At 31.5% G+C, this 15,006-nt stretch overlaps 1 protein-coding gene across 2 annotated transcripts in view; it reads right to left on the minus strand.

Annotated features, from left to right (window-relative positions):
* Positions 1-1,387: 1,387 nt before the first annotated feature.
* Positions 1,388-15,006, minus strand: part of LOC127729280 (KAT8 regulatory NSL complex subunit 1-like) — a 39,269-nt gene continuing 25,650 nt past the window's right edge. Inside the window, exons 4-8 of one of the 2 annotated variants that reach the window (XM_052237015.1) lie at positions 11,589-11,671; positions 10,391-10,507; positions 9,280-9,526; positions 7,941-7,998; positions 1,388-5,836 (exon numbers count right to left, since the gene is read on the minus strand). In XM_052237015.1, the coding sequence (XP_052092975.1) occupies positions 5,276-5,836; positions 7,941-7,998; positions 9,280-9,526; positions 10,391-10,507; positions 11,589-11,671 (1,066 nt within the window). In that variant the 3' untranslated portion in view covers positions 1,388-5,275. Of the gene's footprint in view, positions 5,837-7,940; positions 7,999-9,279; positions 9,527-10,390; positions 10,508-11,588; positions 11,681-15,006 lie in introns of both variants that reach the window. The other variant, XM_052237013.1, reaches the window with a different exon arrangement.

Genomic DNA, 15,006 nt, shown 5'->3' on the forward strand with positions numbered 1-15,006 from the left:
TTAATGATGTAGTTTAATAGTAATGTTCCACAGTATTTAGAATTTTCTGTGGAGAACCACAGTTTGGCTCATCTTTTATTCAATTCTAGATCATCACTAGTCATGATTATTATTGCCTTGTATGAATTTGAATTTTGCATTAAAAATAAACTGTGGTTAGTTTTCCCAAACCTGACTGTTTTTATACATCATAATGTTAACTTTCTACACTGCTTTATATTCCACTCGGCCACTGTATCCTACAGGGAGGCAGAGAAGAAGCAGTGTTGTGTCCATGTGCCAATTGTGGAGGGTATTACAGGGTGGGTTTACGGGATCCTCATATAATAAGAGATTAATTGGGATTTCAATACTAACTATACATTACTGTGTGTTTGTTTATTCCACATTGGCTAGAGGTATAGGGGGAGGGTTAAGATCTAACAAAACATGCCACATTTTTGTGCCTGTACCAAGTCAGGAACCTCAGGCCTTTGTTAGTCTTGTATGATTTTTTAAAATTTTGGTTCATTTATATGTTTCAGAGTTAAGTGTGAGGTCCATTTTCTGTTCTTTGGTCAGGTTGTTGTCTCTTTGACACATTCCCGGTTTCCATTCTCAATTTTGTTCTATTACTATAATTCCAAAAAAATAAATGGGGAATGTGTCCATAGGACACAGATGATGCCCCCGCTTGCATATAACGTTATAAAGGGACATAACTCAAAAAGGGTAAAAGTGACGCTACCCAAATTCATAATTGATCTGTGTTTTGTGGTTTCATAACATTTGGTTCAGGCAAACTAAAGTTAGAGAACAGAAATGAAAAATTCAGCAATTTTTCCATTTGTAAAGGGGCATAACTCTAAAACAGTAAAAGTGACGCCACCAAAATTCAAACTTGATCTGTGTTTTGTGGTAATAAGCATTGTGTATAAGTTTCATAACCTTTGGTTGAGGCAAACTAAAGTTAGAGAACGGAAATGAAAGGGGAATAACTCTAGAACGGTAAAAGTGACGCCACCAAAATTCAAACTTGATCTGTGTTTTGTTGTAAGAAGAATTGAGCTCAAGTTTCATAACATTTGGTTGAGGCAAACTAAAGTTAGAGAACGGAAACCAATTTTGGGATGTACGGACTGACAAGGGTAAAACTTAACCGCGGAGGCATAAAAATGGCAAGGAAATGGCTAAAAGGTTAAAAATCTAAATTTCAGGGGCAATAACTGTAGTTTGACCCCTATGTTCTATTTTTAGACAGGGTGGACATGTTGGTTGGTCAACCTGGACAAAAATCACAAATGTTATAGTTGACATCCTATAAATGAACCAGACTAACTTTGGTTTCAACTCAAAATGGATGCCAGAAGGGATATAAATACCAGTGGAAACAAAAAATCCTTAAACATAATTTCAGTAGGGCTTTATTTTACAAATATCTGAGAAACAATATATACATTTGTACAACTATACAGTAAATGTACAAGTATTATACAGCATAAACAAATAAACAATTAACAAAGATTTTACATAAACATGATCAGTGAGAGATAAACTCCTCAGTGCGATAAACATGATCAATGATTTCTTCATGGAAAAAAGATTACATGACTATTTATACATGTAAATGTCAGTAGATTTAAATGTGTTGAATAGTGCATGTGGAGCTTTGTAACAGATATAAAATCAGAACTGACCCTTTTTCAGGAAAATTAGTAATTTTTTTGTAAGCCTGGTGGAAAAAAGGACAGTTTTCTACACTAAGTACTAACAAAAAACCTTTGGAACAGTCAGCAAGCAAAAATGAAAGTTGTTTTTTGTTTATTAAACATAAGTTTTAATCAGAACAACGGATCTATGAAATCTACAATTGGTCTTGGTGTTTGTTTATTAACACACCCTACATTCGTTTTCTGGGCATAAAACTCAACAGGAAAGTAAATGTTTGTTGACCATCAGATTTAATGACTTGAATAGTTTGGGACTTATTGGAATAAATGTAGTATTGTCAGGATACCCATTTTTGATGGCTGTGATGGTCATTTTATATTTTGGCTCTCAGCAGACTGCAACAAAAAGAAATATTTTTTTCTTATTGTATAAACTATAAAGTATGTCTTTTTATTCCAACTGAAAAAGGAACTTTAACCATTTCTGTTGGAAGTCCAAATCTCAACAAGTTAAGTTTCCTAGATCTTTTCCTCTCTAATCTAATGCCCCAAGAAGTCTATTCTCCAACTGAATATCATACATCAACTATTATAAGACACTAGACAAGTGTGTATTCCATTTTTTTTCTAAAATTTCTGTAACCAAACAAGATATTTAAGCAATCAAACTAAATTCAATGATCCAACACATATCACAAACAAAACTTTCAAATTTCATCATAAAACTTTTCAAGATTTACTTCTTGCAATTGTTTTATTATAACTGTTCATCATTAAACAAATACACTACATCTATTGAAAGACTTTAACAAGGCAACAAAAAATTCCAAAAAGTATTTTACACTGATTTTAGAATTTGATAAACTTGTTGCAGTTGTATTGGGATACATAAATCAAATATAAAAGTGCTTGAAAGTTAGAACTTAAATCGGTTTGAATTATACGCATGTATAAAGAATCCTTGTCGTTATAAATATGAGTGCAAGCACTATTTACAGAATTAAACAAAGTGTTGCTAAGATAAAAGACAACATTATTTTTGTGTTGATCTACACCCTAAATGACTGTACTTACAAGTTTGACAGTTACCAAAAAGATTATTTATATGCTGAAAAATGGCATCAAGTGCTTGGGGTTGTTCCATAAAAACATACAAGGAACCCAGGAAAGGCACTTCAAAATCTCCACTGAGTGGATGTTAAGAACAGTCAGAACAGGTGGTTATCTGTTTTTGAAAATGCCTTCAATTGGTATCATGAATGTTTTAAAGGAACAGTCCATAATAGATCGATCACAACTTATAAAACCGACTGATCACATATTATTGATCTACAAAGCTAAATTGTCAACAACAAAAAAAGAGCAATATTATCCAAAACTTTAAAAAAATAAGTCTGATGGACACAAGTTGTATGAAAATACAATATAATAGCACTTATGTTAACGTATTATGGCCAGATTTGTCCTTGTATTTAAATTATTTCTATATCTATGAACAGGACACAATAGCTATATCTATCAATAGGACACATTAATAATATATCTAACACCGGTTGTTACAAAGTGAAATATTACAATCAATGTATGAACGTAACAGGTACACATATGTGTGATTCCAGATATAAGTAATTTGCAGGAAACTAGTGCATGTGAAACTGCATTTATCAGGCTTTAACATATATCATTTTCCAGGAATTCTTGGGTAGAGTTGCAATATAAAACGTATTTTTTTTACTAATTTGAAAGATATTTAATTCATTATAGCTGGTAGATAAGTATAAAAGTTGCATACATTTCCCCAACATTGCATATTTCATAAAAAATTTGTGAAATGGCCAAATTACGTATCTAAAAATTATTACTGTTGTTATTGTTTTTTTGTTTTTTTTAAAATGCATTCATCAGTTTTTTTTTTCATACAGATAATCCTAGTGCTAATTTTCACTGTCAAAATGTGATATTATTTTGCATAAGGTTGTGAAAATGCTAGTTTACAGTGATCTAACCAACCTTTTTTTACAAGTACATACATGTATGTTATCGTAACTTATTGTTTAAGTGGTGATTTAAGTCAGTCTATTCTGTGACTTTTACAAAAAAGATAGCAAAGACAAAATAATTTCAAGTCATGAGAATCTCAACGTATCTTATAAAAAGAGCCAGACTGTCCCTAATTTAAGCTTGATGAATAAACATGATAAAAATAATTATTTAGCAATTTCTATACCCTATTAATTTTAACTTCTGTATCCTAAAAGAAATACCTTTTTTTTGCCTATAAATGATAACTTTACAAAGATTCTATTGCATTTTTAATATGCGTAGAAATTCAGAATTAAACACATCCGTTTGCCACAACTTGACTGGCCCTTTGACACATAACTTAGCTTGGGATTTTTTTGTCCTCTTAAGTGAGATAACAGATACAAAATTTAACAATGAAACTTACAAAAAAGCAACAAATCAAGTTCTGTATACACATGTATTTTTGTACATTTCATCACAATAATCTAACAGCTAATTCAATGCAGTAAGACAACTAGTTTGTAACAAAAACACAACCCCAAAAAGCACATGTGCCTTTGTATGTATATAATTTGGAAAAAAAATCCCTGATGTATAATTACTTATCTAGTTAAATTTTACACCAGCTTCCTCAAGTTTTTAACAAATGACCTCTCTTTTTTTTTTCTTTTTCATAAATGGCATTGAAATAATGAAATGTTATTATTATAAGCATGATCGAATTATTGAAAATGTAGTGTGACATAAGCATTTAAAAACAACATTGCATCCTGATTAACAACAACCTGCCTAAGGAAAATTGTGCATCTTTGATCTTTAAAATGGAAATCTTTATTATTCCTCAGGTACACAACTACTTTTGCCAGGGTACGTTTGAATGCAAGATATGTATACTGAAATCTACCTTATCCTTGAAGTACTGTTTAACATCTTCAAATTACTTGAACTTTTTTTGTACAATGATTATAATTTTAAACTTCTAGATTTGTGCTGCAATTTGTTAATCTAGCAGTGAGATTTCAAATACCTTAACAGTACTTCCAATTTTAGTTCTGTAAAATTATGGTACTAAAAAGTAAAATAATTTACTAAAACAGTACTGCATTCAACAGGTATATTCTCAGTACCTCAAAGATACAGTACTAAAGTACCACAATAACAAAAGTAGCTGACAGACAACTCCTCATCAAAATCAAATTCAAATGTTCCAATGCCATTGTAAACTGGAATCCAAATACAAAGATCTAACACATGTTAAGATGTATTACGAAAGAAATATATCTGTTTTCTTTGTACAGTAGTAAAATGGTTCTATAATTCCTCAAATCACTAATCACTTTTCACATTCATTCTGCAACCTTAAAAATCTCACAACTGAAACTGGCAGAACTTCACAAACAAAAATTTGGCAATGTTTAATAACCAATTAGATTACTTGTCATTTATAAGTACATTGTTTATATGCAACATAAAGTTGTAAGTGAAGACTGCCAATTTGTTCAGGTCTCCTCATCACAGCACTATAACATGAGCACTCTTATTCTTACAGAACACGAGGTCCTGACAGCACTACTCTCAAGCTACTATTCCTTCGCACAAATTCACCTCTTAGATACTTTTGTCCCATTCGTGTCTGCAGCTGACCATTCAGGATCATTGGGATCTTCACTAGCAGTAGATCCTGAGCTTGAGCTTGGTAAAGGAGAGCAAGTGATAGCTTCTCCTTCAGCTGCCTCTTCTTCAGGTTTGCCACCAAATGATTCAGAGAGAGAAACCCGTGAAGAACTTCTACGCCTCCGAGACTCGACAACAGGCGGTTGGTCTGTTAACATTTTGGTATATTCTTCTTCAGATAATGGAAACGTTCTTTCCATCCAAGGTTCTACAAAACATATGTCCATTGGAATAACAAATTCCCCATCATCAAATGACACACTATTACTTATACGGCGAATAGTAGCAGAACCACTTCGTCTACGGAATGTCTCATCTTTCCCATATATATCAGAACTATCTTGTGACACTTCTGTAGTTCCACTGTCTGTTCTAGAACTTCTACTTCTTCTACTTGGATATTGAACAAAGTTTGATAATCTTTTCCTCTCCGAAACTTCACAGGTATGATGTCGGGAAAGAAAAGATTCATCTGATGTATCTTCACTCTGAAAAATACATAAAATTCATTGGGCTTTTGGTCAACAGTAAAAATACTGATGAGAATTCAAAAGATTTTGTTTGATTATTTGGAGACCCTTTATAACATAATCAAATTATTTGTAGATGGTTTTTATTTAGACTGCATTAAAGCCAAAACAGTCTTAAAATCAATTCAATATCATCTTTGAAGTATCATATTTATTGGGATGATTCACAAAATTAATTGATGTGGTTATTAACCAACAAGTAAAATAATTTCTATCAGTCATGGAAAACATGACATTATCCATCACGTCATGAATCACAAAAGTTTTGCAAATGTAAACATTTTTACCTGTAATTTGTTTTTATATTGTTTTCCCATTTTTGATTAATTCTATTATGCATTTCAATTTTACATTTGACTACAAATTGACCCTTCAATGGAAACTATCAAAATTGTAGATTTGTTTCAATTTTTACAAACAAACAAAAACTGGTTATCCCAAAGTATTGTTCACAACCCAAAAAATCACCAGGACCCTTTTACAAGCTGGTAAAATCTACATCTAGTATGTGTTTTTTCCATTTAATAATCAAAGTGCTTGAGATGGTTTAAGGGTAAAGATTACTTTCATTTTGCAATTTGTGAATATTCAAATAAAACATTGAATTGTATTTTGCTAGGCAAATTAAAAATTTGAGTTGGAGTTATTGTCCTTGGTTCGTGATTGTACATTTGTAGTTGAACCTATTTTTATAACAGATTCATACACCATGCATTACTCATGTAATTTTGAATAAAAAATGTTTTCTTGGCAATTATTGTAATTCAAATACACCTCATATCAAAACATAAATACCAAGGTATAATATATCATCAATAAATTGCATGACGTTGACTGGATATGATCTAAATAATGATCACTTCAATGCACTATTTTGTTTGAACTATCAAAGGCAGTAATAAACCTTGAAGATACAGATATCAAGTCAGTTCCATAGGGTTTTGATTGCATTTCATGCAATCTTTACCTCAAAAACAGTATTTTTATCAAAACTTAACTTAAAAGTTTGTTGAGCAAACTAATTTTTATTTTGCAATATAATCATCAAGGGGAGAATAAAATTGGTAGTTAACATTCCTCAGTGTTCTATTTAAAGCATCAGAGTTGTCTCTCTTAGTGTGACAGTTTACAGAGTTGTCTCTCTTAGTGTGACAGTTTACAGAGTTGTCTCTCTTAGTGTGACAGTTTACAAGTTCAATACTAAAATCATGGTCAAAATAAAAAATGCAATATTTTTTTTAGAGTATATTCAACACTTGAACCAAGGACTTAGATTCAATGTATAAACCTACACTTGTTAAACATTTATAACATTCCACGAATATTAACACCAATATCTTTATATCTCAATATCTAAATTACTTATTAAAATTATGTTGTATACAGGAATCTCAAAATTGTCAATAAATGTAACCTGTTATCAAGTATTAAAAAAATGGTTACACAGATGTCTCACCCGAGTATGCTAATCACAAACTTAAACACATTTGGATACATTTTCTGACGTCTGAAACAGCTCACCTAAAGCTTTCCTCTGCATCACAGATGAGACAAACATAAGAAGTGTTAAAAGTTTTTAGATAACCTTTGTAATATGATTTCCGTTTTTTTTAATTATAAAATGACCAACTAGTGAAATATACCCTCTCATCATTTTAGTTTTTCGTTCTCACTTAAATTTTGTTTGAAGCAAGGTTAATCCAATTAGTCAGCATAAAATTAATTTTTTTCTTTCTTATAAGGTGAATCATGATATTTTTACTAACTTTTGTGAATATAAAAAACCACAAACATAAGCAGGTTTTCAAAAATCCTGTTCTATGATTTGATTGGTTTATAACAGCTCTAGGTAATATTTGTTTCCATGGTCCACCTTGCTGATAATAAACTTCATTTGTCTTTGTGCTCATCTGAAGTTGCAAAAAAACCTGGGTTTTGTTCGCTTCTGGTACTGAAAAACTTAATTACTTATTCTTTAAATTTATAACATTTGAATCTCTTAATTTTAAGGTAAAGTGTTTTTCATTTTTTTTTCCGTTCAATAATATTTAATTGTTATTACCTGGTAATCACAATTAGCAACTTTATCACAGGTTTCTTCAGGTTCAAGCTTTCTCCACCTGAAACAAACAATTTATTTTTCTTAGTAAATGTTCATAATCAAAATTTTCCCTTCACATAGATTATATAGAATGTGTGCCATAGCAACAATCATATGTTGTCCAGAATATTTGTCATGTAAAGCTGGTAAATCAATGTGGTCACCAACCATATTGATTTCTGTAAATGATGTCATTTGTATGCTTAACTCGTTCCATTGTCCTTACAAAGAACTCAAGTATCCTCCCCCCCCCCCCCCCCCATTCAAAAAAGAATAAAACGAAGCTTTTATCCACGTGAAGAAATAATTTGTATTCTGATTGTTTAATATTAATGATTCAACAAAACAACAACCAAGTGTAAAAGAATTTTAGATAGAATTGCCTCCCTTTGAATGTATACTGTTCTACAGCAGAAACACTTATGTGGCAACTTTTGAACCTGCTAATAAAGCTAAAACCATATCTATAAAATAACAATATTTATCAAATTTGATACTGGCTTTAAGAACACATAATATTTTGCAGAAGCATGATGATGTAGTTTGAATCTGATGTTATTAAAGTAAGTTATGATTAAGAATATTTATTTTCAAGAGAACATGGTAGAATTTCAGGAACTTTTTGGTCAAATTTACGTAAAAAGATCACATAAATTACTACACAAATATTCATTAAGAGAGTAGATCAGAACATAATATATTATCTCAATATTCAGTACAAGAGAATCAACTGGTCAAGAAACAATTTAATTGTGTTTTCTACTGTAATCAACTGTATAACCTGTAAAGCAGAATTTTTTTTTTTACAAACTGTACAAATTTAGTATTTTGGTTACAACTGGCCATTAAAAAGAGTTTCTCACTTTTTTTGACAGATTTTATCCGCAGTAACGGTGAATTTTATTTAGTCTTATCATTTTACCTACATTCTCATTTTAGAAATAGCAGCCAGTTTTTTTTTAACAGTAACATTCTTTTAATAGCCATTCAAGGATCATTGTGGCCAGAAATGGTTCCACTCCATACAGTTGTTATGTAGGATTGTTTAAACCTAAATGTGACAATTCTGAAGGCACAATCAACTCAAAAGTAAGATAAGCTCACATCATATATATTTCACATCGAGGACACCATGTTGAAACTGATCACCCTTGGTTGAAATTAAGCCCAAACGTTTAAAAAGAATTCTTTAATGTAATTTGTCTAAACTTAAATTTAAACTTGAATTTTAAAATACTGAATAAATGACAGATACACCAGTCACACTAGCCCTTTGATTCAAGAGAACTATGAGACATACTTGGGTGTTACTATTTCCTTGTACTGAAGTTTCTCCACTCTTGTAGATGCAGCCATACTATAAGGAATGACAATGTTGTTAATGTCATAGGCATTTTCTAATTTCTTTTTCCGCTGCGCTGAATCTTTAGAACAAGATGGGTAACTTGATGATAGTAGTCCAAAGTCACTATCTGTTGACATTGGTGATGGAGTCATTGCTCTGTATTCATCTCCATGTAATGAAACTGATCGATTCTTCTTTGCAGCTGTAAAACATGTAAGTATATAAGAAATTATATCAATATATATATATAAAATCTAAATATATATATAAATCAATGTTCATAAATATGCAGATATCTAATGTTTTGAGTTAAATAAATTTCACATATGTGACAATAACGTCCATTGTCTAAACTATTTCATCCTCTATCATCTGGGAAAATAAGGTCGTCTTTGACACTTATTATGAAATATATTTATGTATCTCAGAACATTCAAATCAAAATTTTTACAACATTTTTTTATTCATATATACTTAAATATATATTTTTCAAATAAATCAGAATAAACACCCATACTTTTGCTTTCGTAATCAAGGGTGTCTGTGAATTTAATTTCCTTTTTCTCTTCTTATATAGAAATAAGAAGATGTGGTATGAGTGCCAATGAGACAACTCTCCATCCAAGTCACAATTTGTAAAAGTAAACCATTGTCTATTTTGCATTATGATTTGATATTTGAACTCACTGCAATTAGAGTTTATGCTATTCCATGAATTTCACTCAAATATTTGTCGGTTTTAAAAATATACATGCAAGACTTTGAACTGTCTTACATAAGAGCTTTAAATTCTATCAAAAGCTTGTTCAGCAACAGTTCTGGTTGGCCACCTTTCCATGTTTTTTTTAGATTTTTAGCAGATTTTTCTGTCTGGTTATATGAAATATATTGCTTAACAAATTTGGCAAGCAAACTGACAAAACTTTTGTTCAATATGTCTGACAATTTGACTTTTCTGCTCACTACATATTGTCTGTACTTTTTTTCTCTTTGCTTTGTGAATAAAATATCTTTTTATCTTTTAGCCTGTAAAAATGTGCGTTTGTCAATGCCATACAATAAATACCAAGCTGTGCTGCTCTTCTCTTTTTCAATTCACTACGATACAATCTTCTATCTGATTTCTTTGTTGGTGTTGACCTTGGCTTAGTTGGTGTTCTCCTCTCATATTTGTTCCGTAATTCTACATGAAAAAATAAGTTGAATAGCATAATCTTATTTAATTAAGTGTTTACCCTATAATAATGTGAAGACATTTTTTAAGCAACTACGATTTATTCTTAAATAGAAAAGGATTTATTGAAAAAAAGAAGTGACAAAGGTCCTACTGTTTTACTATTAATAAAGAAATTGTAAAGCTTCATTTCACTGTGTAATATAATGTGTGATCTGTTCATGGCTGATAAAACAATTTCTAGTGTTGTTGTGACAGATTGACATTAACGCTTGCATATCTTATATTATGACAAATCAATGGTATAAAATCAAAATTAATTTAAAATTTCCCCCTCTTATAAATAGATAATTTTGTTTCCTCAATATTAAATACTAAACCAATTCTTCATTACATTTGTGTATTGTGGTCCTTGTATACATTGTATTATTACTTTCTAGAAGTGGTACATGTATATTGCTGACTGACTCAATTGTGGAACAAGTATGATATCATGTTTGTTCAAAATACTGAATTGGGCTTTACCATCTTTCTTATATAACATCCCCCCCCCCCCTCTTATGAAGCCTGATAAAACCTCCAAGAAATATTTTACTTGTGGCATTGAACACTCCTCAAAAGAAGTGTCTCATGAAACATAATCACCATAATTAACTGAAAAACTTGCAAAGATTTTATTTATAACATTCCATTTAAAACTTGCAAATGACTAACATTACAATAGGTGTTTTAAATTACTAATTTTTCAGCAGACCATGAGAATTAATATAAGGCCACTATGCAGAGTTATAATGATCTTATCCTCATATTTACAAGTTTAGTAAATATGTCTGTGCACAATAGGCCTGGAATACTTAAAAATCCTTGTGACTGCAAGACTATAAGCTTGTATTCAATGTTTAATATATTGACAATTCTCTTCATTATGGTACACTAAAATCATTTTGTGTCGTCTCAGACAAAAGAAACGTGCCCAGGGCTAGTCTCACAAAGTTGCAAGGGTCTGTATGGACCTGTATGATATAAACCGCTGTTGCATTTTCATGAAGTATAACTATGTGTCTATTTCTGACTGTATTTAACTACTTACTTGCAGATGATAGGAGAGCTGCTGCGGCACCTTTAGCATATTTTGTTCCTGTTTTTCTGGCTTTATCTTTTGCTGCAAGGTATCTTTGATGCCTGAAAAACAGGCAGGTAAAAATTCAATTTTGAACTAGTTTTACGACTTTTCCTGATCTATCTAGGAAATGACAAAGTTAAAAATGATTTATTTTCTCAATTTCCCTGGGTGCATATGACAGTTTTCTACGAGATATTGTTAAATATGTAATTAGACACCAGATTGCTTGGTTTTGTGTGTGCTGTGTTATGATATTGACAAAAAGATAAGGTTGGTATCAGGTAAATAGTATTATAGTAGTATTTTAAATAATTAAAAGGTTCATAGTATTTTATTCTATCAGTACAATTCATTTGAAACAGTATCATTATTGATAGTTGTTTTAGCAGCAGAGTTCATTTCAATTTCTATGATAATGAATATTAGTTTTAGAATATTTTCCTTCAATACTTATAATAATGCAATACAAATTATACAGTTTAGGACAAACAATATTGTATTTTTATTATTATTAGAACATACAACGTTCAAAAGATTAGAAGTAACTATTTTTTTCTCTCTCCAGAATTAACTAATATTGAGATTTTGTCAAGTTTTTGAAGAAAATATTTGAAATAGAAGGCACAATAAACAACTGTCCTCCAAGTGGGAGGATTAGTTATTTTCTACAAAAAGAAATGCCTGTACCAAGTCAGGAATATGACATTTGTTTTGAATTTGTTTTTGCCATTTTCAATTTTGAATTTTTATTGGAGTGCGGTATTATTATTATTTTTTCTTTTTTCATGGACAATTGCAGCAATAGACCACTTTCGAGTTTGTCCTTCACCGAAAAAAAGTTGTCAATTATGCACGCCTTTTTGACGTCATTTATCAGATAGAGGGGATCGCCTGTATCCCTGCACTATTAACGTTCATCAAGCGTCTTAGTGATCGTCATTGTGCAGGATAAACTAGAAATACTGTTTGTTCTGTAGGTACTTAATCACAATTCCCTAATGACAGCAGTGCTGATTGTCAATTATGAAATCAATTTGCCGAATAATACTTGCAATATAGCATCATAGTTTTCCAACCACTCACTCAACATGGGAACGGAAGTGACGATGCCCCTAAACGCACGAATGATGTTCACTAAAACCAAAGTTTTTGACGGAAATTCATCGAACTCGAAAGTTGTCTATTGTGCCAAATTCTGCACCAAATCACATCACAGCAAAAACATTTAATACGTATACTGTCAAGCTGTTTTCAAAGAGTTGCAATTAATATCAGAAATGGCTAAGTCAATGTTTTATAATATAATAATAATAAAAGAACAGAGTTTCAATGTCCCCTGTGTTGCACATATTTTATATTTCCAAGGGGCATAACTCTTTTAAAAAAAGTCGATCGGCCACCATTATAGAACATGTCTGAGATACTGCTGATATATTAACCTATAGTATAAGTTTTATAAAAATCTGGAAAGAATTGTACCCATGAGAGCGCTAACGAGGCCATTTTCCATAAATTTAATATTTCCAAGGGCATAACTCTTTTAAAAAAGTCGATCGGCCACCATTATAGAACTTGTCCTAGATATTGCTGATATTAACCTATAGTTTAAGTTTTATAATAAACTGTTATCACAGAGATATGTCTCGCCTTTTTGTAATTTTGATAATGCAAATGTTGAAATTAAAATAGCAATACTTTAACATGTAAGTTATGCAAATATTCAAAGTCGATGAACCATGACTGAAGGTACATGGCTAAACAATCTCCATGGAATGAGATGTGCCAATGCTAATATAACTGCATACCAAATACCATTGACTTATTATAAGTCGTTCCCTTTAAACAAATCTAAACAAAAACATTAACTTGTAAACTATGTAAAAGTTTCAAAGTCAATGAACCATGATCAGGGGTGGGGCTATATAATCTCCATGGAAGCGATACTTGCAAATGCCAATAAATTTGCATAACAAATATCTTGAACTTACATTAGCAGTTCATCTTAAACTGATCTAATCACAAACTAATACATGTAAACTAAGCAAAAGTTTCCGAGTAAATAGACCACGACTGAAGGGGCAGGGCCAAATATTCTCCATGGAAATGAGATGTGCTAATGCTTATACAACTGAACACCAATTAACATTGGCCTACCACTAATGGTTCCCCTTGAACTGACCTAATCACAAACTAATACATGTTAACTTAGCAAAATTTTCAGTCTATAGACCATAACTAAGGGGGCGGAGCCAAATAATCTCCATGGAAATGAGATATGCCAATGCTTATACAACTGCATACCAAATATCATTGACATACCACTAGTGGTTCACCATAAATTGACCTAATCACAAACTAATACATGTAAACTATGAAAAGTTTCAAAAGTCAATAGACCTTGACTGAGGGGGCAGGGCCAAATAATCTCCATAGTAATGAGATGTGCCAATGCTAATACAACTGCATACCAAATATCATTGACCTACCACTAGTGGTTCACCATGAACTACCGTAGACCTAATCACAAACTAATACAATACATTACGTGGGGGAACATAATAAATTCTATTTTTCAAAAAATTTATCTTCCCAGAGGCCCTTACATACACTACAATCAAAAACAATTATTTACACATTTGGGGAACCCCAAAAATCACTTAGTACCATAATCAAATCAAAAATTAAGATAGCAGATAGAAGAATCTGAGCAAGTTTTGTTATATTTTCTCAAGCCATTTTTCAGTTCTGAATTAAGTGTGACAGATAATGATGCCAGAAGTGATCCTTTATGAAACAATATTGAATCAAAACATTTTTGTCTACCAGATATATGGAAGGTGAAGGGCCGATATTTGTCTGACCTGCAGCAAATTTGTAGGATTTGTTAGATGTTCTAGCAAAGTTCATGGTCTGAATGAAAGTCAATGCACAAAAGTGTAGATGTAGCAAAATTCTAGAATCCGGCAGACTTGTTGACACATCAGAACTCATTTTGGCTCTACAGTAGGGGAGTCAAACCGGGTTTGTATCAACGACATATAATGACCTCAAAATGTCCTTTTTGTCGAGCCTGCGACTTTTGTTGCAAAAGCGAGACATAGCGATCCTACATTCTGTCGGCGGCGGGGTCCACAAATATTCACTCTGTGGTTCAAGTTTTAAAAATTTTAATAGCTTTCTTAAACTATCCTGGATTTGTACCAAACTTGGACAGAAGCTTGTTTATGATCAAAAGCTAGTATCTAGAAGGAAATTTTGTAAAAATTTATTTCCTGTTTTTCCGTATATTACTTATAAATGGACTTATTAGTTTTTCTTCCAGTTAACATTACATACAGTCTGCAGTTAAAGTTTTAAAACATTTATTAGATTCATAAACCATCCT

Source organism: Mytilus californianus, unplaced genomic scaffold (assembly GCF_021869535.1).
Source record: "Mytilus californianus isolate M0D057914Y unplaced genomic scaffold, xbMytCali1.0.p SCAF_2, whole genome shotgun sequence".
Taxonomy (NCBI): domain Eukaryota; kingdom Metazoa; phylum Mollusca; class Bivalvia; order Mytilida; family Mytilidae; genus Mytilus; species Mytilus californianus.